Genomic DNA, 17583 nt, shown 5'->3' on the forward strand with positions numbered 1-17583 from the left:
ACTGTACCAGGGTTACAAACATGGACCACTACACCCAGCTTGACATAGGCACTGGGGAGCTGCACACGCTTGCATAGGAAGTGCCTTACCCACTGAGCCATCTCCCCAGCCCCTCCCCCTGAGCTTCTACTCTGGCAACCTAAACTATAGATCTCCCACTTTACCATAACCAGTTTTTTGTTTTTTTTTTTTTAAGATTTATGAGCCAGGCTCGGTGGTACATGCTTGTAATCCCAGCATTCGGGAGGCAGAGGCAGTCGGATCCCTGTGAATTCTAGGCCAGCCCTGTCTACAAAGCAAGTCCAGAACAGCCAAGGTTATACAGAGAAACCCTGTTTCGAATAAGCCCCTAAAAGAGAAGAAAAAAAGAGAAAGGTTTATGTAGCCCTGGCTGTCCCGGAACAGACTGGCCTCAGACTAACAAGAGAGCCATCTGCCTCCGCCTTGGCAGCGGGAGGGAGGACGGCATTTATAGGCCTGTACCACCACACCTGGCCCAGCTTTGTCATGTTAGCATCTTTCCACGTCCTCGTGGGGTTTGGTTCTCAGCATTCTTCCTCTAGGACCTCTCAGCTCCTGTGCAATTAACAGAGCCCGCGCTCCTTTTGTCCATCACAGCTCCCAGTTTGAAATTATTCAATTATTCGATTGAGGCCCGACATCCATACTCTATAATAACGTTGAGGACGTTGCCACTCGTGCCTGGGGGCATGGTAGGCACTTAGGATTGTCAATAGCCAGACACTCTCAACACCTGCAGGAAGGCTGCGGGCTTTATGGAGGGGTTCTGCCAGGAATGGCCTTGGCCTGGGGCATCCGCCATGTCCTAGTCTTAGATACCTGGCCTGAGGAAGGAGGAAAAGAATGAGCAGGGGCTGTGGCTCTGCAGTAATAAAGTCTGGGCCAGGCTGGGTAGTGGAGGTGGGGGTAATGGAGGTAGGAGGGGACCAGGAAGAAGACGACAGTTGGCTGGCCCTCAGGGTTTCAAGTCCTGCTAGGACTGCTCTTTGGCCAGGATCAGTTTTCCTCTACCGAAACCACTCCCACTGCCTAAGGAGTCTGAAAGGGCTACAGAGGTCAGAAGCAAGGGAGGGGGAAAAAAAAAAGCCCACTGCATTCAGCCAAGAAGGCGTGGCTGAGGGAGGAGCCCACAGGTAGTTGGTTCCCCGATGAGGTGTCTGGAGAGGACTCTGTGATGATGACCAGATTGTAGGGCAGAACAGGTCCACAGTGGAGAGACTAAAGGCGTGCCCCGTCTTCCATCCCCCGTGGTCATTTCCTGCTGGGAAGCCCGCGTTCATACCTGCTTCACCTTCACAGCCTAGGTCCCGGGATTCCTCACTTCGGAGCCCACAAAACCAGCCTTCCATTCTTCCCTTTCTACCTAGAGTCTCCCCCAGGGGGCCCTCGTCCTGGGCCATGGCCCTAATGGTGGGCCTGGGACCTGGGCAGCTGGAGGCTGTGGCCATTCTTCTCCTGATCGGATTGCTCCAGCCAAGAATGGGTGAGTCTGGCTCAGCGCCGGGAGGAAGGGCTGGAGAGGGCACCTGTGAAGGCAGGCAGAACCTGTGTAGAGCACAGCCCTAAACGGAACTCAAGCATCTCTGTGTTCCTACCGTTCAGCCACCTTCTAGCCCCCTAAACAAGGAGTCCCGCTCTGGGAAAGCGGTTGGTGTTAAGGCGTCAGGGAACTCAGGCCTCCCTGCTTACTCCCCCCTTTCTTTCTTTCCTTCCAGGAGCCGATGGAGACGAAGGTGAGGCTTCCTGGGGAACTGGGAATTGGGGAGGCGAGGGCACGGCAGTTTGGAGTCCCCCAGTGGTGGGGTTTTAGGAGCACTTGTCACTTGGCTGGGCTTGCTCAGCTAGCCACGCTGTTTCCCAACAGCTCTGTGAGTATGGAACCAAGGCTCTTGCTTTATGAGGAAACTGAGGTAAAGGGAAGCAGTGAGTTGTCCGAAGCCTGACTCTTAGTGTGGGTCGGTGAGGTGGTTCTGAGGGAAACTATGCAGACCAGCTCCCAGGCAGACTGGTTTCAGTCTGAGCTTAACTATTTAGTGACCTTGTCCCCTTATCTTTCTAAGCTCCATTTTCTTTGCCTTGAAAGGCTGTCAGTTCTGTTCTTCTAGGGCTGTAGATTGGGAAGGGAAAGCCCCTTGGTGCCCAGATTTGTTGCAGCAGCACCCTAAGTAGTAGCCATTGTCATGATTCTGAGGGAACAGGGGAAGAGTCTGGCCGCCTGTTTTCTCTGCCAAATGCTAGCTTGGAGGGAGCAGGTCCACAGCCCAAAGAATCCAATTCTGTTTCAGTGTTCAACCTCATCCATAGCTCTGTGTGCCCAGCGGATGCAGGGATGGGGTGGAAAGAGGGGCATCCTTTGGCAGCGCACAGACTGGTGCAGTTGGAACAGTCATAGGCGTGAGAACAGTTGTCAGCCTGGACAGTGCCTGTGGACTGAGGGTCCTGGAAGCTGGGAGAACACCTGTGACTCAGCCAACTAGCTCAGAACAGACTGTGCGCTTTGAATGGCTCTTCAGCCTAGCAGAGAAGGGCGGGAAAGGCATCCAGATGAGAATGAGTGGTATTAACAAAGGTCCAGGGGTGAAGAGTGTGTGGCCCAATGTATGTGACAGGAAGTGTCCAGCTCCACAGTCAGGATAGTGCCATGCACGTCTGGAATATCTTTTTTTTAATTCTTAAAATTGGGTATTTTGCCTGTATGAATGTCTGTGTATCACATGCGCAAGTGCTCTTAATTGCTGATCCATCTCTCAGCCTCTGAGAGGTATTTTACGGTCAGTCTGGAGCCACGGAAGAGTTCAGCAAGACTGATTTGGCCAGAGTTGTGGTTTATAAAAACATTCAGATTTGTAAGAGGTAGATTGGATAGAAAGCAAGAAGGCTTAAGAGGAAAGGGCTGCCATGACACTTGACTAGGACAGCACTGGGCAAGTGAGCTCACAGCTGCTGAGCCATGGGGTGGGGAAGGTAGCTCAGGGTGAAAGCACTTTCCAGGCTCTCAATATGTCAGGGTGGAAGGGCTAAGGACAGCTGTGGGGCCACTAAGGGCCTGACCTCACCTACCTCCCCTTCCTCCCTGGACAGCCCCCTGTGGTGTAGTCATCCAGCCGCGTATCACAGGCGGTGGCAGTGCAAGGCCGGGTCAGTGGCCCTGGCAGGTCAGCATCACCTTCGACGGCGTCCATGTGTGTGGCGGGTCTCTCGTGTCGAATCAATGGGTGGTGTCAGCTGCTCACTGCTTCCCCAGGTACCAACTCAATGGAGGGGCGGAGGGGAGGTCAGAAGTGGGTTGGAAACAGGGTTTGGGTGATACTTGGGAGGTGGAGACAGGATCAGAAGTTCAAGGTCATCCATAGCTACTACATAGTAAATTCAAGGTCAGCTTGGGATACAACAGACTGTGTCTCAAAAGAAAAAAAGAACTAAAGAAAGAAACAAGTGTGCCATGGGTCAGTCCAGTTCCTGGGGCACTAGTTCCTGGTGTGTGCTCAAGAGTGTCAGTGTTGTTAGGCCACACATAGTAGTCATGTTCTTAATCCCAGCATTCAAGAGGCAGAAGCCTCTGTTAGTGCAAGGTCAGCTGACTGTAGACAGTTCCAGGCCAGATACACAGTGAGATCCAGCACTTGGGGAGGCAAAGGCTGGTAGATTGCTGTGAGTTTGATGCTAGCCTGGTCTTCAAAGCAAGTCTACGACAGCCAAGGCCACACAGAGAAAGAAACCCTGTCTTGAGGGGTGGGGTGGGGAAGGAACCGGTCAGAGGGAAGTGAGGGGTTTGGGTCATGGTGTAAAACTAGGCCATCAAATGCTATTTGGGATAAGAATCTGAGGGCAGGACAACATAAAAAACAGGGGTCAGGGAACAGAAGAGGTTCCTCAGGTCCTACTCTTTGCCTCTCTGCCTGCAGAGAACACAGCAAAGAACTTTATGAGGTAAAGCTGGGGGCCCACCAGCTAGACTCCTACAACAGTGACACTGTGGTCTGCAAGGTGGCTCAGGTCATCTCCCACTCAAGCTACCGTGAAGAGGGCTCCCAGGGGGACATTGCCCTCATCCGCCTCAGCAACCCTGTTAACTTCACCCGCTACATCAAACCCATCTGCCTCCCTGCAGCCAACGCCTCCTTTCCCAATGGCCTCCACTGTACTGTCACAGGATGGGGTCATGTGGCTCCTTCAGGTGAGGTCGGGCACAGGGGCCCAGAGTCAGTAAAGGGAGGATGGCTGGTGGAGGGTGGGGCCCTGAGCAAGCGTGTGTGGTTCCCACAGTGAGCCTCCAGACACCCAGGCCTCTGCAGCAGCTTGAGGTCCCGCTCATCAGCCGGGAGACCTGCAGCTGCCTGTACAACATCAACGCTGTGCCTGAGGAGCCCCACACGATCCAGCAAGACATGCTGTGTGCTGGCTATGTGAAGGGGGGCAAGGACGCTTGCCAGGTAAGAGAACACAGGTGTGTCCTGAGAGGTGGAGGGCTGGGTGAAGCTGCATGGAGGACCGCTGGCCAGAGGCCCGTCCTGACGGAGCTCTTTTCTTCCTTAGGGTGACTCTGGAGGGCCACTCTCTTGTCCCATGGAGGGGCTATGGTATCTGGCAGGCATTGTGAGCTGGGGTGATGCCTGTGGCGCCCCTAACAGGCCTGGAGTATACACTCTGACTTCTACATACGCTTCCTGGATCCACCACAATGTAGCAGAACTCCAGCCTCGGGTAGTTCCCCAAACTCAGGAGTCCCAACCCGACGGTCACCTCTGCAACCATCATGTCTTCAACTCAGCCCCAGCCCAAGGATCCTTAAGGCCTATACTTTTCCTGCCACTGGGCCTGACCCTGGGTCTCTTCTGCCTTTGGCTTGAACATTAAGCTACTTAACCCTCAAAGTTGACCTGCATCCAGGACCAACAGCATCCCCAAGGACATGTGCCTGTCCAGGAGGGCACCAACCTGATCTTTGAGCCCATTCTTCTGAGTTTGCTCTTTGGGATTATAATCTACAGCCAAGAAGTTCACAGCTTGTGGAGTGGGACAGAAATTCTAGCCACCTTTCTGTTATCTACAGCTTACTGGTTAGGCTCCTATGGAGCTCCCATAAGCCTCAGCTAGGAAAACAAGCCCTGACCTCAACCTGTACCTAGCACAGAGGGCACCTGCCTCGCTGACTGCCGCAGAAGGCTGGCTTCAGGGCCCTACCCACCTGCTGATGAGCCCATCACCCGTCCTCTTCCTGCCTCCTGGGCTTCGCCTGTCTTTCGCTAGGAAAAACCTCAGCCTTACTCCACTGGCTGCCAAGCTGACTGCCAAGCTGAGCTGACTCCTGGACTCCGGAGGACTGAGCCCCCACCGGAGATGGCTGGGGCTTGGATCAGGGTGAGGGGTAAAAGGAGCAAGGAGTAAATGTTTTTTAACACAACTGGCTGTATGTAAGATGAAATGAAGAACATTACCCTTTGGCATCTCCTTCGCACCTCCAAAATTCAGCACACCAGCAGAATTTACTTTATTAATAAATGACATAAAACAGGTCTGTACATATATTTACAGGTCAGAGGCCAGGAAACACAGTCCAAAGCAGGGCACCAGCCACTCACTTCTTGGAAAGCTTGACTTGTTTGTGCTTGGGAGGCGCCCACTTGAGGCAGACAGAGTCCACTGTGGGAGGAAAGGGGCATGAGAGCCATGCAGGGTCCCTGGGTCGAGTGTGCCTGCACCTGGCAGCCCTGTCTGGGCACAGGCCAGGTTTCACCTCAGAGTGAGAACAAAAGGGCAGCCTCAGTCCTGAGGAGGGGGAGGGAATCCCAGGAATGAGTAACCTGCCCTAGGCTGCAGACCTAGAACCTGGTCCAACCGGTTTGGGATCTTATAACAGCCAAAAGAGAGAGAGAGAGAAAGAGAGAGAGAGAGAGAGGCGCCTTGGCTCTTATCCCACCCTGCTGAAACACACACGCTTCTGGGTGCACACACACGTACATACACACACAATGCACATAGCAGTAACACACCTGTGATGGGTGGTTTCTTATACTGGGCACTTTTAAGGTGTTCCTCTACCAGCTTAGGCGTGACACAGATCACATGCTGGCCCTTCCAGTACTTGACCATGTTGAGGGACTGCAGGGTGCTGATGATGTCATTCTGGGTGATGCTGGTCATCTGGCTGTAGAGAAGGAGTAGAGCACACGGAGACAGCAACAGGAGTAAGAGTCAAGATCCATGACCAACCTTAGGAGAGCTCACTCCTATAGCATCCCAAGATGATCCTCCACAGGGTCCTTAATGGAACAGTGTATCCTGGACCAGGATGGACACCAAGGCTCTTACCTAAGATCTTTGATAGACAATGTACCCCGGAAGTCTCGCAAGATCTCCAGCAAGACCCAAGACCAGTAGCTTCTGTAGCTGAGTTTGCCCAAGTCACTCAGCGGCTTCTCTGGGGAGCCTACAGTACTCTCAAGCTTGGAGAGCTCATAACCTGGCAATGACAGAAGGCGAACCCTAAGGAGCCAGCCTCTCCCTGACCCCACCTCAGCATTCCCAACTGCAGCAGCCACTCACTGAAGGCAATGAGAAACTTCCCATAGCCACGCCTCTGATACGGGGGCAGCGTCAGGATGCAGGCCACATTGTTTCCATCTGGCGATTCCTTCTCCTGTGGAGTTCGGGGTTTCAGGTCCTTTAGGGGTGCTAGCCCTCTTCTAGTTTATAACACCCTCTTCCCTGACTCCCCAAGCTAGTACCTTAGAAAAGTAGCCAACAATGTGGGCTCCTTGCCTATCTACTTCCGTCAAAATGTAAAAGACGAAGGGCTCCACGTCAAAATACAAGGTCTTGTGATCCAGGAAGAGCTTGGCCAGCAGACACAGGTTCTGGCAGTATATCTAGAGGAGGTAGAAACAGGCTTAGCAAGCAAGTGCAGGGCCTCCACTCCGTCTGGGGGGCCAGCTGCCGCTCTGCTGCTCCAAGGACCAGAACACAGAATTCAAGCAGAAAGGAGACTTCCAGTCAGTGCGGTGGACAGAGGCTCAAAGCCAAGTCCGTTCACACAAACAGTGCCAGAGGGCTGGACTGACCACAACTTCCTTTTTAGAAAAGAAAAGTTATTATTATTACTTGAGACAGGGCCTCACTGTGTGGTCCTGGCTGGCTTGGAATTTATTTTGTAGACCAGGCTGGCCTCAAATCCAGAGAGATCTCCCTGTCTCTGTCTCCTGAGCTCTGGGATTAAAGGTGTGTCATCATGCCAAACCATTTGACACTTTAAAATTTATTACATTTTGTTAGTGGGTAGGGACACACGCCCTGGCAGAGAAGGCCAGCAAGCAGCTTCCGGGTGTTGGTCCTCTCCTTCTATTATGGGTTCTAGAATAAACTCAGGCCGGGCTGATAGGACAGCACTGCTACCTGCTGACCCATCTGACCACTTTTCAGAGCCAAATAAAGGGTAGGGTTTTTACATGCATAATCGGCTTCAGTTTTTACAGACATTCGTGTTTCAGAGCAGGAAACTGAGGCCCAGAAAAAAAAATGGCTCTGGTTCCACAGCTGATGAATGCCAGGGCAGAAACTCAGCTGGGCCCATGCTCTCTCCCATTCACAGGTAAGCCCACAGCAGTCCATACGCAGCTGCTAAGCAGAAGCTGGTAACTGCCAAACGGAGAGGCCTACAGCTGGAGCAAAATGACTGGGCTGTCTTCTGCCCAATTAGACACCCCTACTGGGCCTCAGTCTAACTGATGTACACAAAGAGGCCTGCCAGGGACAGCATAAGGAGGGACAAAGCACCTTGCAGTTGGCTGCCTCATACAGACTTAATGGGTTTCTGGAGCTTGTTTTCTTTTGTTTAATTTTTGGCTTTTCAAGACAGGGTTTCTCTGTGTAGCTTTAGCTGTCCTGGACTTGCTTTGTAGACCAGGCTGGCCTGGAACTCACAGAGATCCACCTGCCTCTGCCTTCCTGGAGAGCTGGGATTGCAGGCATGCACCACCTCACCCAGCTATTTTTATTTTTGAGAAAGAGTCTTACTATAGCCTAGAACTCGGATCTGTAGAGCACACTGGCCTTAAACCCTCAGATCTGCCTAACTCTGCTTCCCAAGTGCTGGCATTGAAAGGCATGTATGTGCTACCACACCCAGCTCTTTTCATTTTCGAGACAGGGTTTAGATAGCCTATAGTCCAGGCTGGCCTCCGCCTCCTGGGTGCTAGGACTATAGGTGCGAGTCACCACACACTGGTGTCTGGATTTTGACGCCTCTTCACATCTGCTCTCTTGTCCAGTCTAGGACTGTGTGAGCCCAGCACTGCTGGTCTGGTGTGACTTAGGAGCCTGAGTGGGGAAGCGTGGTGTTAACATTTCCAATCTGACAGAAGGTGGAGCTGGTAAACATGCCCCGTTTCCAGTGGGGGCCCCTTCTGTCATTCTACCAGTTTGAGCTAAAGGAAGCTGGTACAGCTGACAAGAACCAGGCTCACAGGTAGTCCCCTAGCACGGGGACACCTCAGTCCTGGACAGGTCACCAATAACAACAAGGACCTGTTTACTAACAGCCGACTAGATGTAGCACGTGCTACATACCTGACATTTGTGGTCTCATTTGTTCCACCAAACAGATGAGGTAAATAATTATGACTCTTGTCTTATGGATGCGGAAACAGGAACAAAACAGGGTTAGGTAACTTGTCTGAGACTAGCCAGGAAGTGACACAGTGTCCTGAGAAGCCTGTCCTCTTCACCTTGTACTACATGACCCTTCAGGGGAGACTAAAATACTTGCTAAAGTTCTCTCTCTCTCAGACCCGGCAGGCAGAGGCAAAGCAGGCCCCAAAAGCTCATCCCTGCTCCCAGTGGAATCATTCCTCTGAGAAGCAGGAACTTAGTCTGTAGTCTCAATGGTGATGAACAGGATGTCTCTGGAAAAGCACTTCCTCTTCCAGGCAAGTATCTTTGGGTCACACAGAAAGAGGAAGCTATTTAAGAGCAGCCTCAGGCAAGACAGTCTGTCTCCACTCTAGGCTCCAGAACTACCCAAACAGAACCACACTTTCAGAAGAGGAGTCCTCAGAAGAAGGGCAACCTGGCCTGAGGAGGTACAGCACAAGCTGTGTTCACGATGCACCAACACAGGCCAAGCACTAAGGAATGTGAGACCTCACTTGGCCCAGAATAGACATGGATACCCACTGAGGGCTGGCCTCTGCCTGGTGGAGGTGACAAACCAGGCCTATCAACTCACCTTGTGGTCTTTGCCGTCTACTTCATACACAGAGATGTTGCTTTTGCGGTAGATCTCCTTCCCGGGGGGCTGCCGCCACTGACACTGGCCCTGGGAGGGGGGAGGGAGGACACTTCACACTCTTAAGTTCTCTACCAAGTGGCTTTCACTCAGCAGTTTGGCCCAGCCTCCGCCTCTTAGTTTTGCTGTCTGCAGGCCCTATGTTCAACACCTTATATTCAGGAGCCCTGCTTCCTCAGCAGTCACAGGACCCACTTCCTAACTCGGGCACAAAGAGGCTAATAACTTGCCAAGTATCACACCATCTGACTGGAGGTCTGGCCAGGACACCTTTTCCTAACAGTCACATATTCATTCATTCACCTCAGGTCCCACATTGGGAAACATCCTGCTTGCTAGTGAAAAGCGCCCCCTTCCTGACAGCTGCAGTACAGCACTTCTTCCTACAGGCTGACATCATCGCTAAGGACTGTTTGTTGCCTTCCTGTTGTTATTGTTGCTGTTGTTTGGGTTGGGTTGGGTTGGGTTGGTTTTTCAAGACAGGGGTTTTCTGTGTAGCCCTGGCTATCCAGGCTATCTTACTCTGTAGACCAGGCTGGCTTTGAGCTCTGTTTCCCTCCTTTAAAAAAGATTTTAATTTTTAGCTGGGCATGGTTTTACATATCTTTAATCCCAGCACTCCAGAGGCAGAACAAGTGAATCTCTGTGAATTTGAGGCCAGCCTATAAAAATATATTTTTTTAACAATGTGCATATATGTATGTATGCTTATGTGCATGTATATTTGAGTGCAAGTTCCAGCAGAGGCCAGTGGAGGACTTTAGCTCTCCTGGAGCTTGAGTTACAGGTGCCTGATACGGGTTCTGGGAACTGAACTTGGGTCCTCTGTAAGACGGTACAGTGTTCTTAACCCTTGAGCCATCTCTCCAAAGTCTACGCCAGCCTGGGACTCACTGTGTAGCCGAGGGATGCCCCAGAACTTCTGATCTTCCTGTCCATCCACTAGGCACTAGGACTATAGAAACACGACTGCACCCAGAGGAATCCAGCTATCTAATCCCTTGGGCAATTTCTTCCCCACTGGCCTGCACTCCTCCCGTGGCCCTGGCTGGGTGGCTGCCTCACCAGGTGGAAGCGGTAGCTCTTCTCATACTTCATGTACTTGAGGCAGTACTCGCAGAGCCACAGCTTGGGCTGCTTCCCATAGTCTTCCGGGAAGGGTGAGAAATACCAGGCATCAATTTCGTAGTTCCCAATGTGGATCTTGTCTACATACTTCACTTTGGTGATCTGCAGATGGGGAGAGTAGGGGGCAGGGCACAGCTCAAAGCTCAGCAGGAACAAGGAGAAGGGCAGGGAGGGCCCCATCTGGTCCCCAGCCCTGCTTATTCTTACCGCCTCGTGTTCCTTTTCCAAGGCTGCTGTGGTGGGGTCCATCTCTGCATAGGTCTGGGGCAAGAAGGGCACACAGATGAACAACATGGTTAGACTGCTCCCCCTGCCCAGGAACTCAGTGCCTCTCTACTGCCTTCTGGATCACACAAGAATAATAAATAAGCACAGTACCAATAATCATGCCAACATCTCATTTGTTTTACTAGGTTATGAGGCTGGCTCCTCTGAAATCTGCCTACCTACCCACACATCCAGGTGCCCCAGTCTGGACCTTGAGCTAGATAAGCAGGGCTGGGAATCAGGCCTGGTTTGTGGTTACGTGAAGAGCTTCAGCTGTAGTCAGACAGTGATGGTGTATGCCTTTAATCCCAGCACTCGGGAGGCAAAGACAGGTGGATCTCTGTGAATCTGAAGCCAGCCTGGTCTACAGAGTGTTCCAGGAGAGCCAGGGATACACACAGAAACCTTGTCTTGAACCCCCCCCCCCAAAAAAAAAGCTTCAGCTGTACAGAGTCACCTGTAAGACTCGGGAAATATGGTAAGACCTGCTGGGCTTGGGTCCTGAACACCAGGCTTCAGCAGCTCCTGAGGCTGCTCCTTGATGTTCCCCATCTTCTCATGGGATGCCAGGCATCAGGTGTCCACAAAGGATGCCCAGGTTCCTTTTCCTCCTGGCCCCTCTCTTTAACATGTCACTGGCCGACTTGCTCTTAAGACTTCTCACCCTGCTAGCTAACCAATGGCCAACAGAACGGATGCCAACTCTTATCTCTATGACATCTCTAGAATCAGTTCCTGTGGAATTTTTTTCTGATCCACTCCAAATAATCACTGCCACTTTAGGTCTGGACAACTGACTAGCGTTCCTTAAACTTCCAGCTACACCTCAGTCCCACGGCTATCAAAACCTGTCTTGCAGCCTTCAAGCTTTCACATATGTAGTCACTTCTACCTTCCTTCTCTTCATGCTGTGTGTTTACCTCACCTTGGCACAAAGCACAGGTCCATGACAAAGCTCTGGGAATTATCACATATTCTGCCCTTTCCTGCCCTTCAAGACTCAACATCCTTCCCAAGCAGCTTCCAGGAAATCTGACTAGGTTCACTTTTTCTGTGTGTTGGGCTATTATGTTGTCTTTGAGACAGGGTCTCAGTATGTATATCACGCTGCTCTGGAATTTGCCTTGTATTCTAGACCAGCCTTGAACTCCAAGCATACAGGAAATTTTTATCTCAGCCTACCAAACCTTCCTACCTCAGGTCCTCAGTGCTGTGATTACAGGTATGCACCACCATACCTGGCCTTGATAGAATTATTTCAATTTCACAGAGTAGTGAACAGACAGGAAGGGATGAGGTCACATGCCTGTGGGCACCTGCCAGCAGCCACTTATTGCAACTGACAAGCACTCTATAAAGATTATTTCATTTAGCCTTCATAATGAATCCCTGACACAAGAGTGCTTGGTATTCCCACTATACAAACGAGAAAACTGAGGTACAAAGAAGCAAAGTTTCTTGCCCAAGGTCACAGAACTGGTATGACAGAGTAGCCTTGGTCTGTGCAATTCCAACAAAGACAGGAAAAACAAAAGGAACAAAGACTTTTCTCTTCAAGTGTCTCTTTATACTGCAATGCTCAATTTTCACAAAGGAAAATTCTTGTTTTATTTTTGTGAAGCATACATTAAAGAATTACAAAACAACTATTTTTCTTAAATGTTGTAATTTATTTAGAATTAAACATCAGTTAGAACAGGGAATGGTGGTACACACCTGAATCTCAGCACTTCAGAGGTAGAGGCAGGGCAACCCATTCAAGGTCATCTTTGGCTATATACCAAGTTTGAGGCCATGTCGCAAAACAAACATACAAAACAAAACATAAAACAACAAAAACCCCAAACAAAAATCCTCAGTAACTAGGTACACGCTAAAGAACCTTGGGCTACAGAGATGGCTCAGAGGTTAAGAGCACTGGCTGCTTTTCCAGAGGTCCTAACAACTCCCAGCAACCACAGGGTGGCTCACAATCATCTATAATGAGATCTGGTGCCCTCTTCTGGCATGCAGGTGTACATGCAGACAGAACATTGTGTATATAATAAATCTTAAAAACAAACAAACAAAAAACCTTTCTGATAGTTTATCACTCATACATCATTACTCAGTCCACCTGCTGACTGAGTCACTCTCTTCAAGTCAGAGAACAGCATTTTAAACCTGTGTTGTCCAAGAGAACAGCCATTAATCACAAATACTATTTAAATCAAATTCATGACAAAAAAAAAAAACAACTTGTCAAATTGGACATGTGCAGACTAATACTGAAGTGCCACAGATGGCTAAAAGACTACTAGCAACAACATATAGGACACTTACAACAGTTCAACTAGACAGTGCTACCCTAGACCTTGAGTCTGTCTAGCTTAGGGTATCAAAAATGTTTCCTACTAAAGCATACTGGCATTGTAGCCAGTTGAAACGTCTGTATATGTATACAAGCATGGATTACAAGTCAAACAAAATTATGTCAAAACAATACTTACCCAAGAATGTGGAAAACAAAGATATTGTCTACATTATCCTATTTTTTTCTTCTGTTAAAAATTTTTACAGGGGTGGAGAAATGGCTGAGAAGTTACGAGTATTTGCTGCTTTTGCGGAAGACCTGAGCTTGGGTCCCAGCACCCACATGTCACATGGTAGCGCACAGCTATTTTTAACTCCAATTCCAGGGAATCCAATATCCTCTCCTGAACACTGGTCACTGGACACACATACATACATGCAGGTGACACTCATACACATAAACCTAAAGAGCTTTTGCAAAGTGTAAATGGTATACATACCACAGCAAACAAGCCTCCAGCCTGTGACCTCACTGCACTGTGTTCACCAGAGGCGCAGAAGGAAGGGCAGAACTATGATGAGGCGGCTCATGGCCGCTGCAGTACTTGGAAATCAATGCAGGACTGTAGGTCCGCTCCCTTTTCTGACTTTCTCAGAAAAGGGTAACTTTCTTTTTTCTTTCTTTCTTCTATCTCTTCTCTAAGCATATTTTCCTTAGACTTTGGGATTAGCCCCAACATTGTGGGCTTCCTTACTCCTTTCTGTAAAACCTTGCTCCCTGCCATGTATCTGACTTCTGTGTCATTTTAAACAGCATGATTTACAGGCTGCCTGCCCTGGGGTTCTTACCATGGCACACACATACCCCCAGGTACAATCGATACACATACATACAAACACACACATATCATGCATATAAATGTATATATTAAATAAAAATTTTGAAAAAAAATTCTTTTTTCTTGAAGAATCCTGGTGCCAGATGTGATGGCGCACACCTTTAATCCCACTCAGGAGGCAGGGAGATCCCTGTGAGTTTGAGGCCAGCCTGGTTTACAGAGTGAGTCCAAGACAGCCAGGATTACACAGAGAAACCCTGTCTCAAAACTAAACAAAAGACTTCTGGTGTTGGATACCTTTGTATGATGTATCAAAACCACGGTTAGGGTCTGTCCCCTAAGAAAATGTACTTCCCAATGAGATTTCTAAACTTACCTGTGCTCCCTCTGTAAACTAAGATGCTCAGCAAAAGGAAACACCAGTGAAAGGAGAGAATGAAGTATGTTTAACCTAATACTTGGGCTCGAAAACCCAACGTTTGGCATAGCTCCTGCATACCTTCTAACCAGCTGTTTAACTCTGACATGTTAACTTCTCTGAGCCCACATCCTCATGTACAAAAAAAGTAATTTCCCCTGTGGTAACAGCTGGGGAGTATTTGATGCGATTTTATAGCACTCAGCTTGAGGTGGATAATGAAGTAACTGGTATAATTTTGTTTTCTTTTCCTTCCCTTTGGACTTTAGGTTCCAGAGTTCCAGTCTAACTGTACCATTTCCCTGCGGTGAGAAGAGCAAGTCTCTTCTCTCTATAAGCTGAGGTTTTTTACATATAAAGAATAAATGAGAGAAAAAAAAAACCCCTGGCACACTACAAGATTTCAAGCAGGAGTTGCTATGGTTTTGTTACTGGGCTTGGCAGAAGCAGCTGGGCCTCCTGGGCCCTGGAGAAGGGAAGGGGCCAGGACCTTCTGCACGTGGTTGATCTCGTCATGCTTTCGTTTTTGGTTCCGAGTGATCTTGCGCTCAGGCTGTTCTGCCAGCTCACTCAGGTATTTCTCAGAGTTCTTTTGCACGGCATCCTTCACCGTCTTGGTCAGTGCTAGTCGGTTCTTGTCCACCCATTCGTCCAGTCGCCTGTTAACTGTTAAGATGGACCATGAGGGACTGCCCTGCTACCTCTTCCTTCCACCCAGGCCCAGTGGCCCCAAGCACTCACAGCCCACATAGTGTACATAGAATTCTTCTCGGCCCTCCTGGTCATTCACTCTTGACTGGATCACTTCTGCTGAATCTATAAAGAAAAAAAAAGGTGAGGAATCTGATGCACTGAGGGGTAATTTCCAGATCCACCTGTCCACATCTGCTACAACACTTATACACCCAGTAAGGTGAGCCAGGTTAGGACTTTTTGGGGGGCTTGTGGGAGGGTGAGGCTTACAGAGGGCCAGAGATTTCAAAACTGAGAAAACCTGGTATTTAAATGTTTTGGTCTACCTTCAAAATCAGTCTCATTTAGTCATTCACTTATTTGGGGGACATGAGAGCTGGCTGGGGATTAAGTCAGTTTAAGCTTATACATAATTCTTCCTTTACATTCCCTAAATGAATGCAACTGACCACATTATTTGACTTTCTGAAACTTACTTCTTCATCTGAAAAGAATAGTGCCTACCTAAAACAGTAAGAGAGGCTTTAAAGTTTTTAACACAGTGACAGATACCTGGTAGACCTGTCTAGAAACTAATCCTTGAGCCGGGCGTGGTAGCCCACACCTATAATCCCAGCACTCAGGGAGGTAGAGGCAGGTGGATCTCTGTGAGTTTGGGGACAGCCTGGTCTACAAAGTGAGTCCAGCACAGCCAAGGTTATACAGAGAAACCCTGTCTTGAAAAAAAAAAGAAAGAAAGAAAGAAAAGAAAAAGGAAAGAAAGAAACGAATGCTGCTTGTTTGACCCTAGACACAGAAAGCAGACACAGCAAAGAATCACAAGAGATCTTCCTCTCTAGCATTTTCCCATTAACACAGAAAGTCAGGTAATTTTAAATTACTTATATGATAGTGGGCACTGCATGTGTACATAACATTACATATATAAGCATTTAAGTTTGCCTGGGTCAAGAATGGGATCACCATAGGAGATAAAGTTCAGAGATGAGCAAGAGCTAGCCAGGAAAACATGAGAAAGGTCAATGTATTCCAAGAACAAAAGGCACATAAAGCCATTGTCTTTGGAGGGCAGAGCAAGGCCTGGTCCGACAACAGCCCTTGCTAGGAGTGCCTAGAAACCGGAGGGGTCTCTCAGACATGACTGACACTTTAAGGAGTTCCGCTTTGTTTTTGGGACAAGGTCTATGTAGTCCTGGCTCTTCTGGAACTTGCTATGCAGACCAGGCTGGCCTCAAACTCAAAGCCATACCTTTCCAGTGCTGGAATTAAAGTGTGCACCACCATGCCTGACATTTATTCTTTAAAATTACGTGTATTTATTTTATTAGGGGGGTGCAGGGTACTCCTATGTGACGTTCAGAAGACAGCCTTCCTTCCTGGGACTAGAACTCAGATCATCAGAGTTGGTGGCAAATTCCTTTACCTGCTGAGCCATCTCAGCTTGGAGTTTATTTTGAAGAGGTAAAAGGAACATAAGTTAAAGGGAAACGTGTTTTTATGAATTGGACTATCTTTGCTGGTGATGGAAGGGGCGAGAGATATGTAAAGACAGACAAAAACAAAACAAACCACCACGGAAGGAACAGAGAGATAGCAAGAAAAAATCTAACTTGAAATCGGACTAGAATGAGTGCTCATACGCTAAGGTCGAGATCACCTTACTGGTGGCTTTACAGGCGACACCAAGCAGAATTGCCGACACAGCTCCCGAGAAATTCTCTGCCTTCTTACCAGAGTCACCACCCTCGCCCCAAGACTCCCAGGCCCCAAACTCCGCCCTCCGGAGCACCCATCCTAAGCCCTGCCCCAGCCCTAAGCCCCGCCTCTAGGCCCTGGTCCCCGCCCTCACGCCAGGTGCTATCCGGCCGCCGGCACAGGTACGTTTCTCCGATCTCCACGGTGACTTCTGGTTCGCCACGCGCCGGAGTCGGCGGAGAGACGCGGCCCGGGGACCGGGAAGGCCCCTCGACTGCTGCATTTTCCCCGGGCCCGGGCTCTCCCTCCCCCACAATCCCCGAAGTCGTTGCAGCAACTGCGGCTGTTGCTCCCTGTGCCGCCATTGCGGTACCGGAAGTGATGGCGGAGACGCTTTTAAGTTCCGGGTCAGCGGAGGAAGGGCGGGTAGAATCTCAGTGTTAGAGGCGGAGACTGTGACGTGGCAAGAGCTTTAGTTTGGTGCTTTGTTTTGCGTAGGGCTGTGGTGTTTACGTGCCAGAAGTCAGTACAATCTTAATTTTTCTTTTTCTTTTCGTGTTTGTTTGTTTGTTTGTTTGTTTGTTTGTTTGTTTGTTTTAAAGACAGGGACTTATGTAGCCCTGACTGACCTGGAGCTCGCTAGGTAGACCATACCGGCCTCGAACTCACAAGAGATCCACCTGCCTCTGCTGGGATTTAAAGACGTGCACCACCACGCTCGGCCTCAGTCCAGATTTTGTTGGGTTTTTGCTGTGCGTTTTGACACAGGGTCTCATGTAGTTCAGGCTGTCTTCTTCCGGCACCACCGTGGCCTGCCCTTCTCATTTTTTGAGAAAGGCCCTCCTCAGTGGCTAGCCTGAAACACGTTGACTTGGTGGCAGTTTCCTGGGGATTACAGTTGTGTGCCCTCACAGCGTGGTATACATGCCTCATGTATGCTGCCCACC

General features: G+C 49.5%; 2 protein-coding genes across 4 annotated transcripts; one reads left to right on the forward strand and one right to left on the reverse strand.

The window, feature by feature from the left end:
• The first annotated feature begins 1149 nt into the window (after window positions 1-1149).
• On the forward strand, window positions 1150-5425 carry Prss8 (serine protease 8). The gene is made up of 6 exons (XM_021662020.2): window positions 1150-1504; window positions 1737-1754; window positions 3103-3265; window positions 3927-4198; window positions 4288-4454; window positions 4558-5425. The coding sequence occupies exons 1-6, from the start codon at window positions 1420-1422 to the stop codon at window positions 4876-4878; spliced, it is 1026 nt and encodes a 341-aa protein (XP_021517695.1). The 5' UTR covers window positions 1150-1419; the 3' UTR covers window positions 4879-5425.
• Window positions 5426-5468: 43 nt separating this feature from the next.
• On the reverse strand, window positions 5469-17030 carry Kat8 (lysine acetyltransferase 8). Of its 3 annotated transcripts, none has more exons than XM_021662018.2 (11): window positions 16791-17030; window positions 14990-15064; window positions 14739-14914; window positions 10640-10693; window positions 10370-10534; window positions 9245-9334; window positions 6750-6890; window positions 6568-6661; window positions 6334-6484; window positions 6015-6169; window positions 5469-5664 (listed from the first exon to the last, which is right to left on the reverse strand). In XM_021662018.2, exons 1-11 carry the CDS (start codon window positions 16999-17001, stop codon window positions 5600-5602), a joined length of 1377 nt encoding a protein of 458 aa, XP_021517693.1. In that variant the 5' UTR covers window positions 17002-17030; the 3' UTR covers window positions 5469-5599. The 3 variants fall into 3 exon arrangements, with proteins under 3 accessions (XP_021517693.1, XP_060222777.1, XP_021517694.1); XM_060366794.1 differs by lacking the exon at window positions 16791-17030 and adding an exon at window positions 16599-16686; XM_021662019.2 differs by lacking the exon at window positions 16791-17030 and adding an exon at window positions 16604-16684.
• Between the last annotated feature and the right edge of the window lie 553 nt (window positions 17031-17583).

This window comes from Meriones unguiculatus, chromosome 14 (genome assembly GCF_030254825.1).
Source record: "Meriones unguiculatus strain TT.TT164.6M chromosome 14, Bangor_MerUng_6.1, whole genome shotgun sequence".
NCBI classification, from domain to species: domain Eukaryota; kingdom Metazoa; phylum Chordata; class Mammalia; order Rodentia; family Muridae; genus Meriones; species Meriones unguiculatus.

Bases quoted from the DNA above. Each gene is read 5' to 3' on its own strand.
- Kat8 (XM_021662018.2), bottom strand. From the start codon at position 17,001: ATGGCGGCACAGGGAGCAACAGCCGCAGTTGCTGCAACGACTTCGGGG. The intron at 10,694-14,738 runs GTCCTGGCCCCT...TTCTTGCCCCAG, and splicing joins AGATCAACCACGTGCAGAAG to ACCTATGCAGAGATGGACCC. The intron at 6,485-6,567 runs GTGAGTGGCTGC...TGTCATTGCCAG, and splicing joins GAAGTTTCTCATTGCCTTCA to GTTATGAGCTCTCCAAGCTT.
- Prss8 (XM_021662020.2), top strand. From the start codon at position 1,420: ATGGCCCTAATGGTGGGCCTGGGACCTGGGCAGCTGGAGGCTGTGGCC. The intron at 4,199-4,287 runs GTGAGGTCGGGC...TGGTTCCCACAG, and splicing joins GGGTCATGTGGCTCCTTCAG to TGAGCCTCCAGACACCCAGG. The intron at 4,455-4,557 runs GTAAGAGAACAC...TTTCTTCCTTAG, and splicing joins GGGGCAAGGACGCTTGCCAG to GGTGACTCTGGAGGGCCACT.